Raw genomic sequence first — 24,503 nt, forward strand, 5'->3', positions numbered from 1 at the left:
AGGTGTGTTGGTGACAAGAAATTACCAGGCTGGTCCATTTCACCAGCACCAGAGATCACCTGAGATTAATCCATGTGTCTGTGCCTTTGCTTAAACTCTCATCCACATGTGGCTTGAGCCTGTCAGGAAGATTTGGCAGTCTACACTTTGTCTCTAAAAGAAAATTTGGCTGTCTGTGTTCTTTTAAAGGCTTTATTCCATTACAGAGTTCTAGCCAGGATCCATCAGGAAACCTTGCTATCCTGGGAAACACCTGAGATCTTTTATCATGCCGAGATTGGTTTGGTTGGTTCATTATTATCATTACTGCCATTGAGTGGTGAGTTCGTGCTCTGCCATGTGTTATAGAGAGAGTGTGTGGTCACCAAGACCCCAGCCCTTTAGGATCCTGTTCTATGCTAAATCTGGCGATGAAAAGCTAAAGTTTTTCCGTTACTTGTAAGACTGCAGCTGAGTATGTATTATCTATGGCTCAAGAGAAGGAGGTGTCCTGTCCATTTTCCCAACAGCAAAAAACGACAACAAAAAACCTTTGATGGGAATTATTGTATATGTGAGAGCTAAGGGTAGTTGGAAATCTTGAGAAATAGTCTGAGAAAATTTTCTGCCTTTGCTACTTTCTTACTTTTATTCTCACTATACTTTTACCTAAACAAAAGTGTGCTATCTATATTCCCCATTTAATCTTTAATGTATAAAAGTTCTAGTCTAAAACCAAACAGATTAGTCCCTCTTCTGCTCCTCTGTAAATTGCGCATTGAGATGTTAGAGCAAAACAAATCAAGCCTTTTACTGAACACTGACTCTATGTATTTAGCCCATTAGTTCAGCACTGTCTCAGAGATCCAGCCTACCATATGTCTGCTGACAAGGCTATAGAGAGAAGTCAGAAACTTGAAGAGCTCCCCTCCCCAGCAAAGGGACATCAAAGACTGAACTTTTAAAAGACCACATATGCAGAGCATATCTGCTGAAGCCTGTGTCACATTCTTACCCTATTGGAAGGTGATCCAGGAGACCCTTGTCCCATAGAGTGAAATAATTTTCTGTCTGGATAGCAAATTTCCAGGTATCCGTCTGTAGTCTAATCTTAGCATCAATAACAGCACAATAATTTTATCAAAGCTGTTTGGATAAGTTACCCTGCTAAAATACTTCTTTATGGGGAAAAAAAGGATCATCACGAAAGGGAATGAGTTATTGATGTCTTTTGTTTTAGCTTCAAGAATAAATAGTTTTAGTTCTTTGTCCAGTAAAGTGTGCATGGTGTTTTTTTTTAAACAGATTTTTTGGGATAGAATTTGTATACCATATTTACCTGTTTTACAGTTCAGTGAGTTTTGGTAAATTTAAATTGTACAGCTCTCACTAAAATCAGAGTTTAGAATGTTTTAAATCACCTCTAAATCTTCCCTTGTGTCCCTTTCTAGTCGGTCCCTACAGTCCCCTTCCCAGCCTCAAGGCAACCACTGACTGATCTGTTTTGGTATAATTTTGCCTTTTCTAGAATTTTAATACTATGGATTCATACAGTGTACACACACACACACACAGTCTTGTCTGTGTAAGTAGCATGTTTCTGAGATTGATCCACAGTGTTACATATTAGTAGTTCATTCCTCTTTAATGTTGAGTAGTATTTCATTGTATGGGTAATATCACATTAGTTTATCCATTTGCCAGTGAACATACATTTAGATTGTTGCCAGTTGGGGGATATTTTGAATAAAGCTGCTGTAAATTATTCATACACAGGTTTTTGTGTAGAGATATGTTGTAATTCCTCTTAGGTAGATATAGAAGTGAAACTGCCAGGTTGAATGACCAGTGTACATTCTGCATTTTAAGAAAATTCTGTTAGCAGTATATTAGGGTTCTAGTTTCCCCATAATTTGTTAGTATTTAATATTGTCATTTATTTAACTTTACCTCTCCTGGTGGTGTATTAATTTCCCATCAGGCATTTCCCAGATGACTGATGTTAAGTGTCTTTTTCATAAGATTTTTTGGTCATTCATATCTTACTTCATCAAGAGTCCATACTTAAATATTCATTGTTTGTTAAATTTATTCCCAGTATTTTAATTTTTTGAAGCTGTTGTGAACAGAAGTTTTTATATTTACTTGCAGATTGTTCTTTTCTGTCCCTTCAAAACACAGTTTTTTCATATGATTTTTTTTATTCTGCAACTTTGCTAACTCACTTATTAGCGCTAGATTCCTTAGGATTATCTACATCCATGATCATGTCATTGCATATAAAGACAGTTTAGTGCCTTTTCAGTCTTTATGCCTATCATTTCTTTTTCTTGAATCATTGCACTGGCTACGACCTCTACCACAACGTTGAATAGAAGTGTTGAGAATGAATCTCCTTGCCTCTTCCCTGATCTTTGGTAAAATTTCATCTTTTACAACTAAGTATGATTTAGCTGTATATTTTTAAAGTTTTATTTATTTATTTTTGGTAATCTCTACACCCAGTGTGGGGCTCAGACTCAGAGAATTGCATATTCTTCCACCTAAGCCATCCAGGCATCCCATCTGTTCTAGTTTTTTTGTTTTTGTTTTTAAGAGCTGTTCCCCACCTCTGCTCCTTAACCTTGACAAATCTTAATGGTTGTAGCTATTGAGTGCATTCTAGGAAAACAGTAAATGTTCAAATACATTCCCTCAAAACAGATGATATAGCCCAGGGTGAGCTACCATGTGGCCTAAAAAAGATCAGCAAAACTGTGTTTTAAAAAAAGTTTTACCATGTCTTGAATTCATTTCTGTCTATAGTTGAAGCATATTCCCTTTGCGCATGGTTCTCTGTAACATGTCTATCCATTTTTAATGGGGAAAGCCTGCGACCTGAGATTATTTTTCTTTTCATTAAGCCGGTGTCGTAACAGACACCCAAGATGCTATAGGTTACTCTGACCCAAGGTAGTAAAAGCAAACCACTCTTGAGAGATGCTTAGAAATGCTTTGCTTGAATTAAATGTTTTTACCAACAAGGCACAGTCACAAAAATTTGTGTGTAAATATATACTGGTAGCACATACCACCAGGATTAGAAGCCTTAGCAGTAATTTCATCCAACCCCACTTTTTTTCAATAAATGAGGAAATGGAGATCGGAAAGGTTGCCACTGGCCTCACATTATACCTGTGATAATGCAGACATTATACCTGTTTGCAAAATCCTGGTATTTCAGGATTGCAGCCTTTGAAATTCGAAAGCTCAGGGACTGAAGAGATTGCCCAATATGAGGGCTCACAGCAGTGTCCCTCCCATCAGGAGGTCTTGGGCCTTCCTAACTACAGCTCTTCATCATGCATCCTGGGTGTCTGCTTGTCCCCACTGAATCTCACTTGTGTCTTCTGAAGTACCGAGAAGATTTCTTGGTCTTTCCTTCGAGTTAATACACCTGACTGTTTTTGCTTTCTCTTAGTTTGGCCTCCAAAACCTTGCTCAGGACTCAGGACTCCTTGCAGCAGAATGTCGCCAAATTAGACTGTTGGTGTAGTAGAGATAAATAAAGTAGCACTTACTTATTTTTGAAGATTTTACTTATTTGAGAAAGAGAGCATGTGCATGAGCAGGGTGGGAGGAGCCAAGGGAGAAGGAGAAGCAGACTCCCAGCTGAGCAGGGGGCCTGATACAGGGTTCAAGCCCAGGACCCTGGAATCATGAGCTGAGCTGAAGGCAGATGCTTAACTGATTGAGCCACCCAGGTGCCCCTAAAGTAGTATTTAGTCAAAATAAGAGGATTTAAAATTTTTTTCCTTCAGATCCATGACAAATTGTTCACAACGTTTTGCCAAAGAAATTCCCTTTCCAAGGCCTTTAATGTACATAGTTAAACTCACTTGTGTTCAGTACACTGTATGCAGATACATACTCATAGACACTTCCAGTCTTCTGAGTAGATTCTTACTAAGGTTCCCTCATGAGCAGGGCTTCTGGATAAATGTGGGCCTCAGACCGGCATTGCCCAATCCCTGGATAGAAGGGGGAGCTTCTTTAGAAAGTAGAAGTGCAGTTGCTCAGGTAACTATAATATACCTCAGTGTTTGATATACTGTCTTTATACCTAATAGCTCATTTCCCCCCCATAGGAAATGGAAAGGTAATTTAAGACCAAATATAATTACTGTACATATCAAGTAAGGTGATCCACATCATAGAGTCTTTATATCAGATCTAGTTAACTCCATACTCTTTTTCTTTCTTTCATATGCCTTCCTCCCATGATCTCCTTTCTCCTGCTAGATTCTAAAATCCTCAAGGGTCGGGCCTATGTGTTATTCTGTAGTTTCCCACTGCCCTTAATAGAGTGTGTGGCCTATGGTGGTGCCCAGACAGTGCTAAGTAATAATACACAAGAAAAATTGGAAGTCACAGAAATGTGGTGCTCTGGTGAGCCTACTGGTTATCTTTAGGGGAAAGCCCTTTTGTAGTAGTATTTGAAGGCAGGCCCAAGTGGGTGAATGGGAGAATGTCTGGGCCAGTCTCCATGTATATTCATGAAGCCAGGGTACATGTGCAACCTGAGGGTTTCCCAATGGAATATTTGGCCAAAGGAGTAAGTGGTAGGTAGGAAACCTTAGCATTATTTATTGTTACATAATTTTATCTGCCTTGAATTTTTATTGGTACGGGGTGGAAAGCAGACAAGTCGTATATACTATCAGATAGGGTAGTGTTGCCTACTTGGTCTAATTTAAAATATTTGATAAGCTTATGGTTTAATTAAATACTCAACTTTGGGGATGAATGTGTTTGAATAAAACCTGTGCTTCATCTTACACATGAATAAGATAAGCACTTTGGAGGTCACAGAGATACAGATCCCTGTAGAGAACTACACCATTGTCTCATTCCTGCCTAACCTGTCACTCTGGCATAGAATCCAAGTACTTAAGTAACTTAGAAGTTATCCATCTGGTTCCACTCCAGCCCCACCCCCCCCAAACTGACACATTCACCGCATAGGCACATAATCCAGCTGCCGCACACATCTTCAGCCCAGAAGGGAGTGTGGTGTGTCTTATTGCCAGGCCGCTTAGATTGCCTAGTGCTTCAACTGCTGACCCAAAGCCAGCCTCCTCATAGAACATGCCTTATTCCTCCTTACTCTGCCCTCTGTCACAAATCATCTTTGAGAAAGCCTGCTCTTCAGATATTTGAACATGGGATGTTGGCTTTCCAGCACTTTGTTCCTCCAGTAGCAAGTCTGTCTATAGGGACTAAAGAACTGCTGCGGGACATCGGGGACTAGAGTGGGTATAGGAATGCCAGAGTGGGCTCAGGGTCTCCACGGTCTTCCTTATGGGGCCCTCACAAAATCTGGGTATCTTTTTAAACAAAAACCCTTCTCTCTAAACTGCTAAAAAGTCTCTCTTGTGAAGTCCATGGTTGACCTCTGTTGCTGTACTTTGCAGAACATGCTAAAACTGTCTGTTCTTCTAGACCATAAGTACTGGAGGACAGGGGTCATATAGTGTTCTTTGGTGGCTCCTACCGTAGTAGAAGTGCAGTCATGCCTAGTAAACGTTTGAGTTGAATGAGTGAACTCTGCAGTTGTGATCCTCTGGGTGAAGGAAAAAGAAGACCTTTTTCTTTTATTAAAAAGATTTGAGAGAAGGTGAGCACGAGGCGGGGAGAGGGGTGCAGAGGCAGAGGGAGAAGACTCTCCACTGAGCAGGGAGCCTGACATGATGCTCCATCCCAGGATTCTGAGATCATGACCTGAGCCAAAGGCAGATACTTAACTGACTGAGCCACCCAGACGCCCCGGAGAAAGGACAGCTTTATCCAGTACCTGCTATGTACTGAATGCCTGCTTCTGTGTTAAATCACTTGACCCTGATAAAAGCTTTGTTGTAAAGTGGTACTACATTTTTATAGCAAGAGAAAATAAGCTTTGAGGTTGAGTAACTTAGAAATACTAAGGGAGCACCTGGCATGCAAGCCCAGATTTGTTGAGCTCCCAGAATCCTGCGCTGTTTGTGTCCCACTGCTGGCCCAGGCGTTCTGAGCAGTGAGGAAGTAGCAGCCCGAGTTACCTTTATTTTCAACCATATAGATCTTAGCCCATTTGTTAAGCACTCCCCCAGTTCAGAGATGAACAATGGGTGGTACAAATGTAGGCAGCCTACTATGTGAGAACCTCTTGAGATGGTGTTAATGAGTCATCCTAGTGCACTGTTTTTCAGTGGTGTTCCATGGACTACTTGTCCCTGCATCTAGATAAGATGCTTCTGGAGGACAGGGTCCATAGTGTTGCCATCTTTTTGTCTCCCACTGTGCCTGGGTAATTATGAGACACGGTGGCACTTAATTCTTATTGATGTGGATGTTCCAGTTTCTCCTGAGTGCTAATTCATGTCCTCATTTTCCTTGAAAACTTACCTCCTCCAGGATACCTTATGCAGTTGACCTCTCCTCAGTGCCCCCGATTTATTGCACATAGCTGGGTTGTATTGATTTTATTTGCAGTTGATTTCTTGCTTTGCTTCTTGTGTCCTTCAGCTGTTTTCCTCTCTGCACATCTCCAGCTGTCTTTCAAGGCAGGAACTTGTGACTCTTCCTTTTCTTTTTCCTCCACCCAGCCCCTAGAATAGAGCTCTGTAAACAGTGCACAAATGACCAATAAATACTTTTGACTCCTTGAGCCTGATAGCTTCTTTTCCTTGCTGGATTGACAGCCTAACACTAGAGCCTGAATCCTTTATTTATTAGATGAGATTTCTATAGCACCTTTCCTCTGAAGAGATCAATATCAGTGGAGTTTGTTTCTGCTTCTGGAAAGTGCTTTTACCTAAGCAGACCAAGTCTTTGATAAGATAGTCCTTACTCCTCAGCTTGTGGGCCCTGGAGATACAGACTCTAAGAAAGCCTTACCACTTCAAGTTTTGCTATCATGTTGCTGGCAATGAGCCTGAATAAGACTGTGACAAATAGCCACACAAGCTTTGTGGTGTTGGTTGATACTGTAGCCAGTGTTCTCAAAAGAAAATCTGCATTTGGGAGGCATTATCATTGACTGAAAGGCAGATACAGAGAAGTCCACCTTAGCACACAGTTCATCTGCCCACTAACCAGAGTCCCATCACAGTGTTTGTGGGTTGTAAGCTCTCAGACAGTGTGTGATGTCACCAGAACTGTTCAGTCTCTGAAACTCAGTGCCATGAGGGAGAGTGTCTGTGGGACAGGGCCCATGAAGTGCATGAGACCCAGAGACTGCAAACACACAAGTGCTAGATAGTCAGAGAGTAAGTGCTGAGAGAAGGCGCTGTCAAGCTGATGGAAGAAGAGCTATCACACTGCAGGTGGGAGTAGTCTAGACTCACTGTGAAGTGTTGGAACAGAATTCAGTGTCCAGAGATTGGAAAGGGTGGATGAGTCAACCCTATAATTCACTGGAGAAGTGCCTAAAATAATTGGGTCAGCTGGCTTCTCCAGGAAATAGTTCCATCTTTCCACAGACATTATTCCCATCCTGGTCCAGAGTTAGGCGGAATCGAGTAGGAGATGAAGTCCTCTCCCGCGTGCTTTGCAGACTGATGAGAGGTGCTCACGTGGAAGCCGCCCAGTGTGGATACTCGCCACCATCACCAAGCCTTTCTTTACGCCGGCAGGCTACATCTTCTGCTGTCAGAGTAGGTGTCAGGGCAGCCACAGCTACTGGGGCACCCCGAGAAACAGAAGAGCTGGGGAAAGGTGTTGGAGAGAAAGTGGAAGGAAACGAAGTGGAGAAGGACTAGAGGGCAGAAATGGAGGTGTGATGGGTGCAGGAAGTCGGCCGGCATTTGCTCAAGGGGTAGTGTGAGCTTGGGAGGGTGCCCCTGCTTCTTTCTTTCTTCCTGAGATTTGAAGGATGTTCTCCTTCTGTGTTGTCACCTGTGGAGTTGAGAGATAGAGCCGCCCATCTGTCTAGTTGATTCTCAGCCCACAACGCAGTGCCTGGAACATTGTTGGAAGGAGGAGATGACAAGGAGTGTCCCTCTTTGCTCTGGGTGCCTCCTAGTCCATGATCATGGGGCCTCACCAGCTCTTGTACCTGCTGAAATATGCAGTATCATGGTGGGTGACTGGGAGGCAGCTGGCACTGGCCTGTGTGGCTCTCTTATGCGGCATATAGCCAGGCCCCCTTCAGCTATGCTGGCGAGTTCTCCACAGCAGTGTTCGGGGCCTGCAGAGGCACAGGGACAAGCATGTTGTGCAGATGTTAGATGCACCCTATGACCAAAATTTTCTAAATAACAGTCAAGATATTGCTTGGATGCAGATGGATTGTTCTTGGGCTGTAGAGTGGGAGGTAGCAGGCAGTGGCTGCCGCTTTTGAAGACATCCCTCTGGGTAATGGCAGCCTTGTCTTTTGGCAGCCCGCTTGTGCCTTGAGGCACTGAGCCAGTCTCTTCCTCACGGGATTATGCTGTCTAGCAGCAGGCCACTCCACACACTCACATGCTCCTCTTCTTGAACCATGTCTGCCCCAGGGTCCCTGGGAGATAGAAGCTCTGCATCAGCACACAACAGGGTCTGTGCATCCTTGTGATTAAGATATGGGATGATGTGTGCTCTCTAGAGCGGCTCACTGCAGTGTTACAGGTGTACCTGGGAAGGGAAGGTTTCCAGATTTACAGATAAAAGGGCCAGGTTTGTGTTAATGCTCTTGTATCAGTTAAACAGCTCTTCCTTTGAACTAGATTGTTAGCTCAGGATTAATTTTCCACGGAATCTGGAGTAATTGACCAAAATGCTGGGGTGGAGTAGGAAATGAGTATCAGTGGGAATTTGGGTGATGATGTTCAGTTCTTCATTATCTGTACTGAGCTCATTTGTGCTCATGAGTTACAGCAAAGTTTTAACTCTAGGATGCATCCCATGGCATCTTGGACATTTCTGGGTTGCCTCTCAGAGTGAGCTCAGGGAGTATAGGCTAATATTAATAATGGCAATAGAAAAGCATAATTAGGAAAGTAAACCTGCTACTGCAAACAGAATATCCAAAGCCAGACAATAATAGTTTCAGATTGTGCTCACTGTGCTTCTGTTCACCCAAGTAATTGGAGATAGAATGTGTGATGGTGTTCCTCTCTCCAGGAGTGGTAGGGAGGGGCAAAGTTACCAGCATTATATTCTTTAATTGCTAGAAGTAATTTTCTTCTGTTTTTAATGAGTCGGATGTTGACTCAAATTATTTATTTATTCAGTTTACTTACGTGAGTTCTAGAGGAAAAGCAGGGAATAAAATTGACAAAGCCCCTGACCTCATGGTGCTTTTATTCTTTGGGGGAGAGTTGCAGTAAACAAGGAAACAGATAAATGAGATACTTCCTGATGGGAGTAAGTGCTCTGGTATAACAGGATGGCAGAATGAGAAGGGCAAGTGGCAGTGGGGGTGGGGGGAAGGCTAGCATCTGGAGGAGGTGAAAGCTGAGCTAATACAGAAAAGCTAGGAGAACTATTCAGAGAACTAGGAGGAAAGTGCCCCAGATCAAGAGAACAGCAGCAAAATGGCCTGAGGCAGGAACAACTGGGCAGATTGGGACCAGAAAGGTGGCCCCTGTGATTGAAGTAGAGTGCGTAAGGAGAAGCAGTCAGGACTAGAAGGGGGGACAAGTAGGCCTTTGTAAGGACGTAGAATTTTACTCTGAAAGTAGTGGGAAGGCATTGAAGGGTTTTAGGCAAAGGAGTGGTGTGATCTGATTTACATTTTGTATTACATTTCTGTCCCTCTGGGAGATAAACATAATGCTTGTGCATAGACTATCAAGAATACATAAGAACTGGTAGTAGTGGTAGCTGTGCCTCTGGGGAGGGTAACTAAGAGAATGGGATGAGAGACTAACTTTTTGCTGAATATTATTTCATGCAAATTGAATTTCTGTTATATTCATGTATTACCTATTCAAACAGGAATTAATTAACAAATATTTTAAAAGTACATCTCAAGTCAGTTACCAAGAAAGAAAAGAAAAGAAATCCCTTTAACTGCTCTGAAAGAGAAGGCTTGGAGGGCAGCAAAGGAAGAAGAGGGCAACTCGTTGTGGGCTCTTGCTAACCATGGTGGAGATTTGGTCTCACTCCATCCCAGCCCTGCTGGCCTTTGTTCTCTTCCTTCAGCATGCTGTACTCATTCTTCCCACAGGACCTTTGCTGTCAGATGATGGAGAGAAGCAGAGCAGATTCAGAACATCATTTAGAGATAAATCCAATGAGACTACTAAAAGTTGGTGTGAGGAGTAAGGGAATGAGGAATCAAGGAGTCCTGGTTGAGCAGCTATGTGGATGTGCCATCATTCACAGAAGAAGGGAGGATTAGGAGACCGGCCAATAAGGGAGTCAAGAGGATTAAAAGTTCTATTTTGAACATGTTATAGTTGAGATTCCTGTTAACCAGTCTAGTTGAGTGGTTTTTTCAAGGAGTACGTTGGATATGGGAGTTTAGAGGAAGAATCTGTGGTTGAAATCTAAATTCCAGATGCATCAGTATTTAGACTATTCTTGAAGATTTGGGTCTGGATGAGATTTACTTAAAAGGAAATGTGAAAGTGTAAGAGTACTACTTTCTCTGGTGGTTTCAGGAGGGAGGCCATTAAAGGATTCCAGGTTGCTGCAACGGGCAAGGTGGAAGGAAGATCAGGAATATTCCAGAATACTACAGAAGCTGAGGGGAGGATCCTATAAGAGAGGGAGAGGAGACACATACTATTGAGAGAGGTGAGGGTGAGAAGATGGGATTTGGCCACTTGACCTCTTGACAGGCTTTTACTTACCCCAGAGGTACCAAAAACAGTCTGTCTGTAACTAACCTCTCCATCATTCAGTCGAAATATTCTGAGTGAACCACCCACTGTTCGAGGCATTAAATTATAGAAGTATGGTCCTTGCTTTCATGAAACCTAGACAGGAAAATAAGTTAAATGAAAATTACACACAAATGATACCTACAATTATAGTTATGACCAGTGCTTCAAGGAAAAGTCCAGGATGCCATGAACAGTGGATAATAGGGCCCAAGACTAGTCTGAAGGTCTAGGATGGTCTTCCAGAGGAAAAGCCATTGAAGCCGAAGAAGCCAGAATTTGGTTAGGGCAGTGTGTCTAGAACATAAGAGTACAGTGGGCAGGGCTGAAAGGCATGAGAGTGAGCGAAGGTGGTGAAATTGACTTTCCTTCTTGGGAAACCATTAAAGGGTTTAAATAAGAGTGTGATTATCAGAGATGGGGGTGTGTGGAATCACTGTGGCTCCTGTGAGCTGGATGGATTTGAGGTCGTCAGCCACCCAGAGAAGGCTGTTATAGTAGCCCTGGTGAGGGATACTGGTGGCTTTGACTGGGTGGCAGTGATAGAGATGGAAGGAAGAGAAGGAATTTGATTTTTGGAAATAGGATCCACAGGACTTGGTAGTTGAAGAATGAGGAAGATATCAGTGATGACCTAGTCTTCTGTCATGAGTGACTGGCAGCAGGGTGAGCCCATTCTTTTAGTAGAGTGGGGGACACTGAAAGAGAAGCAAATTGCTGAAGAAGTAGCAAGTATTCCATTTTGGATGCCTTAAGTCTAAGGTATTCAAGATATCCAGTAGATAAGGGGATCCAGAGGCATAGAGCTCCAAAGAGAGAGGTCTGGAGCAGAGAGAGAAATTTCAACGTTGTTGGCATGTATGGTTAGGGCTTTAAACCCTGGGACAAGTATGGGGTGAGACAAAAGGAGAGTCCAGCACTGAATAATTCTAACACTAGTGCAGGAGACCAAAAACAGGGAAAGTAGCCTGTGCCCATGGGAGTCCTCGGGAGTAGTAAACTGTTCCAGACGCTATCAAGGAGAACTGAAAAGGGCCCATTAGATTTAGCAGTGAGCAGGCTTCATTCATGGAGCTTGTTACATAGCCAGACTGTAACTGTATCTGAGCCCCCTCCCCACCCACTCTCCAGGTGAAAGGGAATTGGGCTGTGAGGTCAGCTTCTTCCACACAGCCAGGTAAGAAGTCTCTAGAATACTGGGGTGGGCTGTCCATTCACTGGGGGGTTTAACTGTATGTAGTTTATAGTCTGTTCTCCAAGCCTGAACTCCTGTCTACAGCTGAAACAATCTTCTGCTGCTGAATAAGCCTCTTGCCCTCCAGGAGAGGCTGTGTTTAAATTAACTAACCTTAAAAATGGAGAATCAAGAGGTCAGCTTCTCTGCCCTCCCCTCTGCACATGCTTCGAATGGTGGACAGCAGATGTCTGTTGTGGGACTTGTGACTTTTAAGGCTTAACATTTTGTGAAAATAGAAAAGAGCATACTTACACTCTTGAGCTCCTCAGAGTGACCTGTTTGAGTTAATGTGAAAACAAGAGGCATGTGGAGAGACTTCTCATTCTTGAAGCACAAAACAAGTGCATGGGATACTGGTGCAGTTTGGATAAAAGCATAATTGTTCTCTGAGTGTCTAGAGTCTGTTCCTTTCTCTCATTCCTCCTTCCACTGCAGCTTCCAGCCTGCCAGCCTCAGGGAGATAGACACGGCCTCTTCAGCGCACAGTCAGTACGTGACCAAACTGGGAAACACACATGCACTGCCTCTGATTGTAACAGGGGCTTGCAGAATTCACAGCCATAGCTGTGGAGAAGCCCCCACAGGAGCAGAGGAGCTGCTCTCCACTGTCCTTGGAAAGTTTCCAGGTCCCTTTCATGGTGTCCCTAACCAGTGAGTGCTTTCTCAGCTGCCCTTGTGTAGTCTTCATATATTTAAATCAAGTTTCTCTAACATTTGCATATCTTCAACAGAAGGCTTTACTGAGCTTGTCACTTACTGTGCCTGTGCCTCGGTACAGAGAGGTTTGTGCAGGGGACAGAGGAAAGTGCATCGCGTGTCCAGAGGAAGATTTCACATTCATTCTCCTGTGTCGGTAGCAGCTTCACTTAGGAGAAGGAAACCAGGGAGTAGACTGAGAGGTGAAGGGGAGGAGGAGTAGGAGGAAGGGACAGGGCAAGGGGCTCCCAGCCTTGAAGTCCCAGTGTGTTAGTTTTATTGTGTAAGGTGAGGGGGTAACAAAAGTCAGAAGAGCAGCAACCAACCTGCCTTGCACTGGCTGCTTTCATGTCTGTAACCCCATTTTATGAGAGGCACAGCTCAGGCTCTAAAAGATTAAATGTCAGAGCAGTGCAGCTAGAACTTGAGTCCAGTACTTTGGCTCCAAAGCACAAGCTTTTCACTCGGTTATCCAGAAAGAGACCTTGAGATTACCCTGTTTGTGGGATTTGCCCTAGCAGCAAGGGTGGGACTAAGCCATTGATCTCTCCCAACTCCAATCTGTCATCTTTGTACTCTCCCATGACCTCACCACATGAAGTGGAAGGCCAATAGAGAAAAATGGGAGAAGTATTCCTTTCTTTTCCAAGTGTTCTTCTGGAGAGAGACACATAGCATTTATAGTCCGAGCGCCACTGATATTCTGTGACTTGTCTGTGTAGTCCTCGCATTGGCTAAACAGGCCACAGTTCTCTGGCAGGTCTGGTAGCAGAGTTGCTCCTGTGCGCCCAGACCGTGCCCTCGGTGGCTCTTGGGTGGGATGTGTGGGGCTCTTTTTCTTTTCTCCATTGTAGCTTTGGAGCTAGTTTTCTAGGTGAGTGCTCCATTTGAGAAGGTAATCTTTTAAAGGACAAGGTAATGCTGAAAGAGAAAGGCAAACAAATTTCAAGTCTGCTGGGAGGAGGATAAGGTCACCTGAGAAATAGAAGTTTCCTGTCAGTACCTGACTATTCTCCCGAGGCGCTGAGAGGCTGGTGTGGGGGGGGGGGGGGGGGGGGGGGGATGGAGAGGAGGCCAGAGTAGCGGTACCTCCTAGGGTTTTCCAGATCCTTAAAACTGCCCAAGGTACCAAGAGGCTAATGCTCTCGGCTACTTAAATGTAATGGTGTTTGAAAGAGCAAGTCATTATTTCTGTGGCAAAAACCACCTATATCTGTTTTCTCTTAGTTTTTAAATATATGTTCATCTGTAGGTAAAACAGTCTAGCAGAAGGTGAGCCAGCAGCCAGCCCCCTTCTCTTGGGCACTGAGGTGTTATAGGGCTTTCTCGGAGCGGGGTTTGCACAAGTCAGAGTTGATGGCCCAGTATTCTTTCTGGTGCAGGTGCCCTGCCCCACTTCCCATCCCAGGTGCCAAAAATAGGACTAGGTTTTCCTGGGTGGGGGAGGCTAGAACCAGGGGAGCAGGACTTGTTCTCTGAAGGTCAAGGAAAGGGAGGCCTCCTGAGCTGGGTGACAGGAGACATTACTGAGACAGGGCACACATTTCCCCCAGAGGAGAGGAAAGAGATCATTCAAGTTTTTGCAAGAATGGAGCCGTCTAGAAAGCGATAAAGGATACCCAGAGTGGTGAAGTTTTTATACTTTTACAATGACGTATGTGCAGACTGCATCAGGAGCTTCGTCACGCCGGACCAGGACCGTTTTCTCTCCGCTGCTGCTGACTGTTCTCTCAGAGCCATGGGCTGAGTGTGCACAGCCGCGTGAGGAGCTCGTTGCACAGAGGCCCCGTCTTCTGCCTTCTGTCACACTGCCTCTTGTGCTAGCATTTAGCTTGTGTCTAACTGGTATTTTAATTGGTTTGGGGAAAACAGATGATTGTTTCTGTTTTAGAATTGTCTTGGTATGTTTTAGTGCTTTTTGTTAAATTGTCGAGTAGAATAGGCTCTTCCAAATTGCAAATTCACCTTTCCTCTGAAGAATGGACAGACTGATACCCATCCACCCGTTCTCTCCCCAAGTCCAGCAAAGCACTGTGCCTGCCAGCTTGTGAGCCAGGATATCCAGTGCTGCTTCTTGGAGTATGATGCTTTTCCTTCCACCATGCAGAGCCAAAGGTGGAGGAGAATGTAAAGCAGACCCTATTCCATTCCTGAAACACCTGCAGCTGCTTTGCCTGTACCATGGGTCTGATGAAATAAAGTGCATTAAGATCCTTTAATACATTTCTGTGCTACAAATTCTGCCTTGGGCGTTGGGTCAGTAGATGTGGTATAATCCAGGGTTGCTGCTGGTGGGGTTATAAATGGCTAATGCTTTCCAGCAAGCTTTCCTGTAGCTGCCTGCTGCTCCCAGCACGCACTTACAAATGAGGTATGAGGTCAGCTTGCTGTCCTGAGCTTTAAGAAACTTTTACCTTGCTGGAAAAAAATGTGATTCTTTTTTCTAATGAGCTTGCCTGGTCATTCAGACACATGGGTCAGGAATATTTGTCATCTGTTCTTTAAATAGGCACGTGGATCACAGGTCGTTTCTGTTGATGGGTTGAGAGTGTCCATTGCCAGGTTTCTTCAGGCAGCTTTGGGAGGTCTCAGGTAGGTTCTCTTTGTTGGAGCCCATGCTCCTTTGTAGGAGCAGCCTCTGATTTTCCTCCTGCCTGGGCCTCAGGACCACTCCGTGGCCAGCACAGCCTCCAGAGCTGGTGGGCAGGAGGACGGACGTGTGTGCGCAGACGGCTGAGCACCGGTGGGTCATGTCATAGGCCTCCACCCCAAGGCTTGTCAGTAGTTTTAGTTTCTTCTTGAACCTTTGGCAATTTGAAATTCAAATGAGCAAGAAAGTGTAAAATATTTCTTGTAAGTGACGTAAAAAGTGAGCTTAGGCTTGCTTGCCCTGGTCTGTGGCTTTACTAAAACTGCCATTGTGGGTGAGCCTTCAAGCTGGGGTTATGGGATCTGCAAGAAAACAAATGTTTAACTGAAGTCCAGGAGTATCCAGGGCTGCCCAGCTTTGCCAGCTTTAAATAGTGCTGCTTGGGGACGCCTGGCTGGCCCAGTGGGTGAAGTGTCTGCCTTCAGCTCAGGTCATGATCCCAGAGTCCCCAGGATCCAGCCCTGTGTCAGTCTTCCTGCTCAGTGGGGAGTTTGTTTCTCCCTTTCGCTCTGCCCCTCCCTACCACTTGTGCTCTCTCTGTTCTCTCTCATAAATAAAATCTTTTTTAAAAAATAAAATAAATACCAGCCCAAGATAAAACCGATAAGCAGCATTTCTGTCTGACAGGGATTGAATAAAAATGTGAAGGACTCAGACATTGAATGTGGATTTTAGCATTGCTTTATCTCCCTTGGGAAATTCCATGAAAGAAGGTTCAACCCCTGCTTAATTCTTAGAGTTTGGAGGGAAGTGCTTGGCCTGGGGTGGGGGGGGTGCGGGGGGCGGTGGAGGTGGTTGTGTTGGTGAGACAGGGCCTCAGCCAAGGGTGGGCACTGCTTGCAGGATATAAGGTTGCCTCCCTCCCTCTGCACCCACCCACCCCCCCCCCCCCGCCCCTGTACTTGGCTATTTCCCCGGGCTTGTGGGTGGGGGGCTGTGGAAGGGCAGAGCTGGCCACTAAGGCGTTTGTTATCTGGTTCAGCTGCCCTCAGGGCCCTGCCTACCAGCACTAGTGAGAGGTAAAGGACACAGGGTCTGGGACAAGCTTTCCCAGTGTTCCTCTTGGGCAGTGATTGTTGTGGATTTTTGTAAACAAGTCAGTAAACAGGAACCAGTGTTACAGCTTTCATAGCACTTAGAGCAAAGTGTTGGCTGTCATCTTCGATGGCAGCATTAGTGCAAATTGTTCTGGGTCCTGTATGTTTGAGTCTCAAGATACCCAAACCCCTCCCTGTGTAAGCAGATGTGAGGTTTTAACTGTGGATGAGGACTCTAAGATGAACAGTATGACTTCCAGATGTTAGCTTTTAAAGCTGAAGGGTCAGGTCAAGTTTGGTTCCCACCGAATGAAAGCTGCCCTTCAGATCTTTGTGAGTCTTGGAGAAATGAGCCTCAGTTCTCTTTTGCGTTGAATGTGTTTTCAGGGCCATTGGGTGTTGAGCATCTTCAGGCTGATGTGGCATATGGCTCTTGGCTGCCCCAGGCCCCAGGTCCACATCAGGAGCGCTTTGTATTTCTCATGCGTGATACAGTCTTTCTGGACCGAGGGTTAGATAGTCCTCAATTATGTTTTCTTGCTGTCTGCTGTAATCCTGTGTCTGTGATAGTGACAGAGTTAGGGAAGCTTCTGGTATCCTCCCATCTTTCACTGTCCATAGCCACAGACTTGAGCAACCCAGGATGAGCCCAAGTAGGTCAGCCTCTGGGGCCATCTAGGCAGGCAGCCTCTTCTCTCCTAATGCTGGCCGCTTAGTTCAAGATTTTTTCATGAGGGTATAGCTGTTGGAGACCTTCCAGCTCAGCTGCCAGGGAGGGGCTGATTGGGATCACCTGTAGTCAGCCTGCTGTCCCTCTTTCTACATACAGGATGGCCTGTCAGAAGCCAGGGAGTGGCCATGGAAGGAAGGTAGGCTATAGAACAAAGTGCTCAGAGAGCCTTCTTCACCCTCCCTTTTTAATCAAGGGCTTGTCCCAAATTGCTCTTCAGTGCCAGCCAACAAAGAAGACGCCCACACAGGTTCTTGAGTGTTTTGTGCAGTTTTATTGAAAACAACTCTGGTGGCCTTACAGGAGCTCTGCAGCTGCCTCCTAGGCCAGTATGTTATGGAAAACCAGTAATCTGGGGCTGTAAGGAGCAGGGCAGCCAGTCACATGAGATGGCAAGGAAAGGGCTGAAGTTAAAGCACATTTAGCAGGCGGATCATATTTTCAAAAGCTTTGCTTTGGGTGTTTTCCTTCTGTTTTGGGGATCAGTATCCTTTTAATCACATTCTCCAGCCCCTGATCCCTCCTCATCCCTATAAATTACTATGTGGTGTATAATCATTGTAGGGAAAAGTATATTGAAATTCTTTTTCAAACCACATGTCACTGAACTTCGGGGCCATAAGGAGCATATGGATATGGAATGTTACATATGCACATGAGTGAGTGATTTTAATTTTGATACATAGTTTTTTAAATCAGGGAAAAAAGAATTGTATGGTACCCTGGGTGATGATACCAAACTCCTGTTGCATCTCAGCTGACCAGCTCACTGTCCTCTGTGCTTTCATCCCTTCAGACACTGCCTTAGTTGACCCTCTCTGGAAAGGCCCCAGTTGGTTGCTAATGAACAAACAGCGTGGAGAATCATATGGTACAGATAGAGGCTGTAAATCCCCTTATGTTTTAAAATGGTGTTCATCATTGAAATTAAGAACAGTCATCTTCCCCAGCAGCCTGAACTCATTTCTCCATATCCAGCTTGGTCTAAAGAATCCAATCAGAGAGTAATTGAGAGTTCGTGACACTTGCAGAAGTTTCTGGTAACAGACCTGTGGGTACCAAGAAAGGACAGAGATTCGTCCCACCCACCAGTCATTCCTGCCCTCCCCTGTATCCAGAGCCGCCCACTCCCCAGCACTGACATGGACATGCGTTTAGCCGACTGGCTGCTGTCAATGGATAATGTCTACTCAGCATTTGGGACAAGTTCCAGCATATAACTTCCTTCTGGAGAATGACCCTGATAGAAGAGGGGATTGAGCTTAATTTATGTCAGCTAACAACCTCAGTGCAGCAACTTGGACAGCTAGCCTTCCGGAATTTCCCGAGACTTTTCCGTAGTGAATGACAGTGCCATATATTCTAATTGTTACCCATGCTGCTCCCAAGTGTAGCTGCTGTGTAGTGGTTTTCACCTTGTAGAAATCAAAGCCAAGTGTCAAGTTGTGTCTAACAGAGGTACACAGAACTCGAATGGAGAAATGAGATGTTTCTGGCTGGCTGGAGAATCCTCAGGCTGGGAGAGAGTGTATCAGGCAGCTGCTGTGGTTGTCACGGCCTGCTTCCTTTTCCAGATGGAGCCTGGGGTTCTCTGATCCCCTGAGGTGGCAGCTCTCTAGCCAGCAGAAGGCAAGCACTAAGCAAGGTTGTGGGGGTGTGTGATAAGAACAAGACTACAGCCTCTCCCCTCCACCCCAGTCTGCCTTTGACTAATGAGGTGTTAGACTGAGCCAGGGCCGAGTTAATTTCAGAAGTAATCCATTTCCTGCTACTTTAATTCAGCCGGCACCGTTTGTCAAAAGTAGAGAAGAGCACCTGGGACCTTCTCCTGCATCATCCCAGTATCTTGAAAAAAAAGGAAGGGAAGGGGCAGCAGGGGTTCTCCCACCCCTTATTGTAGGTGCTGAGGTTATAGAAGTGTGTCAGGACTTGGTAACATAACTGTCCTCACACACATCATGCCACCATACTGTCGTACCCCGCCCCAGGCCCCAGCCTTAGCGACAGGTTCTCCCCCACCAGGTGGGCTTTGCTCCCAAAAGACAGCTGTGCTTGTTAGATGGAGAATGCGTATTGAGGCCATCCGTGCTTAGGCTGGGAAGTCCTTTAGGACAAAGACAACTGCTATCCAATATCTACAAGTAATGAACTTATCAGTAAATATAACACATAAGCTCATTAATCTTAACTTTGCTTTTGGACCAAGGGGGAGATTGACTTCTCGGGAGACAAAAATTTCATCTGTGTTCTTTCTTTTCCTTAAACCCAGTCCCAATTTAGAGCCAAACATATTGCCGTGCTCTCCCTGGGAAGCAGTTAATAATGCGTTTTTTTCTCACGGTGGATGGTCCAGGCTCAGCCTGGTCACTCAGGCCCCCAGGCCATGTGCACATGTTCTGTACACAGCGTGAGCTCAAGGCATCTGAGCAGGGTTTTATCAGCTGAAGAATGTTCTCTAGATGAAGTGAATCTTACAACTGTTGCCTGTCCTGGTCACTCGTCTTTGCTTCAACTAATGCTGTTCTTCTGAAATCACTGCCTCCACCCTTCAGCTCTGAAAAGAAAAGAAATTGAGGATGTAGACATGGATGCACTGTGCTTTACAAGAGGTGGCTGCTCATTCACTCTGGGCAGTGAGATCTAGGTGTAAAAGAAGTCTCAGGGGAAAAAAAAAGTCGTCTCTGGGAAGAGATGTTGTTTGTGAAGAGAGCATTGGCTTGGAAGAGCTGCTGTGGGATACCTGCCCAGGCGCCCAGGGAGAGGAGGTTTAGGGAAGGTTCACCTACAGGTCGGTCCTGTGGATCTGGTGTAGGTGTGTGGGGCCTGGAAGTATGACCACATAGGACTGACGGGGTGAGTGGGGACAGGGGGCCAGCCAGCATAGGCAGGTGTCTTCCCAGCCTGGATCTCCCCCTCCCCCTCCCTGAGAGAGGGGGCAAGACAGTCATAGGCGACATCAGCTGTCTGTCTCCCCACCCCCACCCCCCAAACACACATCCATACACCCGTCAGCAGTTTGAAATTGAGCAGAATAGAAAGGGAAAGGGCCATATCCTTGGCAGCTCTGTGTTGCCTTTGTCCTCTGAGCTTCCTGCTGACTCCCTGAGGGCCTCATCTTGCTGTTTCCTCCCAGAGAGACTTCACCTGTACCATTTCCTTTCGCTGTGGGCCTCTCCTGGGTCCCTCGTTTTGCTCGCCTCATCAGTGTCTCCCTTGACTTCTCCGCTCCAGAAAGAGGAGCAGCCCTGCAGCCTCCTGACCTACCAGGTGGAGTTAGAAGCATCAGGTTCCTTTGAGGTGGCTGGCGATTAGAGGGCAACATTTCTGTTCTTTCCCCTATTTATACATATACCTTTTCCAGAGCTTGAAATAATCCATTTTCTTCTGAGAGCCTCCACTCCTTGTAGGCTGTGGTTTGATCACACCCACCATCTCCCTTAGTTTAAGCCATAATCATTTCTGCTTCCTCCCTGCCTCCTAGAAGTGGTGGGTGTTCTGTGGTGTATGTTACAGTTTGCCCAAGCTGGAAAAGTGTTGAGCTGGTCGCTCTCTGCCTTCTCCCGTTTGGTGGGGAAGGAGGGGACTCAGAACCCACTCATCTCCTGGGGAAGAGGGTGTGTCTCACTGCACCAGTCATCTTTGGGGTTCCACTTTCAGGATTCAGGCAGGAGCAGCGTTGAATGCAGAGTCAGTGTCTGAGCAGCCACGCTTGGACATTGAGAGGCCCCTGGACTGACTGGAGGAGGAGCTGGGAGACAGGAAGGCACAGGCCCCCTTCCTTACCGGCAGCTGTCCTCCCGCCCTCCAGCCCAGAATGAGTGCTGGGCTTTGTGCATTCAGAGGCCACCCTAACTGTGTGTTTTTTCTGCTTCTCCCACTGTTGCAGGTTATGTGTTCTGTATGTTACATCGCCTCCCCGAGCAGCATGACTGTACGTTCGACCACATGGGCCGCGGCCGAGAGGAAGCCATCATGAAAATGGTGAAACTGGACCGGAAAGTGGGGCGCTCCTGCCAGCGCATTGGGGAGGGGTGCTCCTGAAGGCCACGCACGGCCGCCACATGACGCTGTTCTTAGTTCACTAATGTTAGCCTTATTTAGGACAAAGTCAGCCAGACACCTTGTACTGGGCACGCGTCAGACTACAGCCAGTCCGTTTCCTTTCTTTAGCCAGCCGTCCTGGTACTGTAGTTTAGGGGTTGATGGTGGTTGAAATTGATTTCTGGCTGGTTACTAAGGTGCCTGCTAGCCATTGTATAAAATTAAAACATGAAGAATATTTTTTTTTGAGCATGGCTAGTGGATTTAAAACAACACATACCTGTCACTGCTGGAGTCAAACTTATAAAAAGCCTTAAGCGGAAAGTGTTCCAGATGGAGACTCTGAGTTAATAGAGGAGTAGAAGCTGGTGTTAAAGTTCCCATGACGCACATGGCTTTGCCAGAAACTCTGGTTAATGTTCGGCCTTTCACCTCTTCACTTATCCTTAGTCCCAGTAGCCAGGATACCTGATGGCCACGCGTGCCTTGGCCACAGGAGGCTTTTGAGACTGGCCATGTGGCTGGGCTGGGTGGTGGCTTTGCTCTCCCACAAAGCTGGAAATGGGGGTGGGGTGGTAGGTTCTTAGGAAAATTTTTTTACCTGACTTGCTATGAAAAAAACTCTCTCAGCACACGAGAAGAGAAACAATAACCTCACTTTGAAAATTAGCTCCACTCAAGACTAGTCCATGTACGAGACCCATCTTTTCTATATAGGACCCACGGTCATGAGAAGCTCCAGGGGCGCACCCTGACCCCACTGGCTCTGGTTTGCCATTTGCCAAGTGCAGGGATCTGGCAATTGATCAAATAAGGCTAATTACAGCACAGGAGCTGCGGCTGGGATCTACGGACTGGCCTCTGCAGCTAGATTTCTATATTGGGAGTTTTTAAAAAGACATTTCATAGCCAACGGGAATCAGTAGAAGGGCTGGGGGGAAGCATGTGGGATGCTGCTGCCCACAACCTCTGCCCCCTCCAGTGGCCGCCTGCCCAGCCCTTTCGGGGCCAAGAAGATGATGCCATGACCCAGCCCCTTGGTCTGTGCAGCTCCACAGTCCAGGGGACGACCTCTACCACATAGCAAGTTTAGGAAGGGGAGGCAGCCTGTGTGACAGGGGCAGCGGGGTGATCTGTCTAGAACAGTGGTTCGTGACCATGGCCCAGTTCTGAATGAGACATTTGCTCTGCACTGGGGGTGGGAGGCCATATTTCTCAGCCCGTGCCTCTTCCTGCAGGTAGAGAGGAGTCGGTAGCCGTGGTAGCTCAGGCCAGGTGGGGAGGATGGATATGGGCCTGTTTGCCCGAGTTAGGGAATCATCACCGATCTGGTGGGGGTGGGGAGGGGAGACAGGATTAAGATTCTCTGGAAGGCCTGAACAGGGTGGAATGGGCCAGAGACCCCGTCTGGTCCGGGCTGGTGAGAGTCCCAGGCTCCTGCAGAGGTGGCTTGGATCTGCCCACACACAGGCTCCTGGAATAGCTTAACCCAGCAAACTTTCCCTTTTATACCACGACCAACAGTTCGACTCTGCAGTTCACAGCCAAACGCCTGCAACTACAAATGTTTTTTGATCCGGAATACTGAAATAGGAAATCATGCTCTTACCAACCTCTTCCTCCCATCCCACCCCCACCAGAGTGGAATCCGCTGCAAAATCTCCAGCCTTATTCTTGCTTCAGGACCCAGACCGGTGTCTTGCTCCAGGGCAGCCCAGGGCAGAGGGGCCGGGTCTGCCTGCGTTTACCACTGTTGTCAAGCCACGGCCCTCTGGCTGTACATGGCCATCCTCAGTGAGGCGGCCCGCCTAGGCCCCCGCCAAGCTCTGATCCTGAAGAGGGACCCCCCCGCCCCCCCCCGCTCTCTTCCGGCCCTCCTCAGGCCCCACCGCTGCTGCTTTGAGGCAGGGATGGGAGCAGGCTCTCCAGGGAGCCCAGTGGCACACAGGGCTCACAGCCCATGTTCACTTCCTGATGGTAGAGCTGGGGGTGGGGGGAGGGCTTGTTCCCCTGCAGTATCTGTTCTGTGAAGTTTGTTAAATGTAAGGAAAGCTTAAATTCTTGTATCTTTAAAAGAGAAGATCTTATTTAACCCTTTTGTGTTTTAGATTTACTTACACACATAGCCTAGAGCTCAGTTTTAGTTTTAACATTGTGAAAATATTAAAAGAATCTTGTAACTTTATTCTTTTTTCTCCTGCTGAAAAAAAAATTAAACCAATCGTATGAAAGTTTGGATTTCTCTGTTTTGCCAGTTCTCCTAAGTGCTACCTGTATAGCTAGAAAAATGGTGAAATGTCTCTCTGGCTGGACCTTGGATGAGGTGTGGCAGGGAAGCAGGTGGCTCTTGTGTGCAGAGAGAGCCTCTCCATTGTCTGGGCTCCCCCTCCAGGCTCCACAGCAGCTCCCCTTGTTTCTGGGAGTGCTTTGTGTCTTTGGAGGTCACAGGGTCTGCGGGGTGGTATGTTTGCTGGCAGCAGGACGGTTACGTAGGTGGGGGAGATGAGAAGAAACGGGCACCGGCCCTGACGGTGGGTTGGGCGTGCTTGGGGCCTGGGAGGGTCAGAGTCTGGGGACCCCAACCCCTCGCAAGGGAGGAGCAGCATGGTGTATGTGCTGTATGAGCCCTGGTGTAGAGGAGGCACTTGCTATATTCATCTTAAGTAGTCTAAAAACATGTGGGATGTGTGTGGCAGGGAAGAGGCAGAGTGTGGACCACACAGTTGTCATTGAAGATGATGAGCAATTCTCGAGGAACTCAGAAGTGCATGTGGAGGCGAACAGGTGGATGGGGAGAGCACAGGAGCCTGGTGGCCATGGAGAACACCACACCTGGCTGTGCAATCCCTTGTCCCTGCTGCTGATCTGGGAGGCTTTGTTCATGCCAGCAGGAGCCTATGGCAAGAAGACTGGTGGTGGAGGGAAGTGGCAGTGAGGAACAGGAATCCCACTGTGGGGAGGGGGTGTGGGAGGAGGTAGTTGAGGGAGACCAAGAACCTGCTTGCTCCAAAAGGGCTTATCGAGGGAGAGCACCCCAAGCAGGTGCCAGAGCGAGAGAGCCCCCAGGAAAAGTCTGCAGTGGCCTCAAAATCCCCTCCTTTGCACCCATTCTCAAAGTTGCCTGAAGGAGGGCTCCAGGAAAAGAGGAATAAGCAGAGACAAATGTGGAGGCCTGGAGACACCAGAGAGTGCCAGGAAGTGACTGTACTGGGCAGCCAGGGCTGAGGTCTGCCAGTTGTCCGGTAGGGCTGGAAGGCACTACACTTGATCCAAGCTTCTGTCCCAGGGGTCGGGCAGGAGTCTGACA

General features: G+C 46.6%; 1 protein-coding gene across 1 annotated transcript in view; it reads left to right on the forward strand.

The window, feature by feature from the left end:
• The window catches only part of ZFAND3 (zinc finger AN1-type containing 3), a 334,816-nt gene extending 311,389 nt beyond the window's left edge, over positions 1 to 23,427 (forward strand). Inside the window, exon 6 of the mRNA XM_045071246.1 lies at positions 21,042 to 23,427. Within this exon, the coding sequence (XP_044927181.1) occupies positions 21,042 to 21,196 (155 nt within the window). The 3' untranslated portion in view covers positions 21,197 to 23,427. The remainder of the gene's footprint in view (positions 1 to 21,041) is intronic.
• Positions 23,428 to 24,503: the final 1,076 nt, after the last annotated feature.

The sequence above is a fragment of the Mustela putorius genome, unplaced genomic scaffold (genome assembly GCF_011764305.1).
Source record: "Mustela putorius furo isolate JIRA1106 unplaced genomic scaffold, ASM1176430v1.1 tig00003983_pilon_pilon_pilon, whole genome shotgun sequence".
In the NCBI taxonomy this organism is placed as follows: domain Eukaryota; kingdom Metazoa; phylum Chordata; class Mammalia; order Carnivora; family Mustelidae; genus Mustela; species Mustela putorius.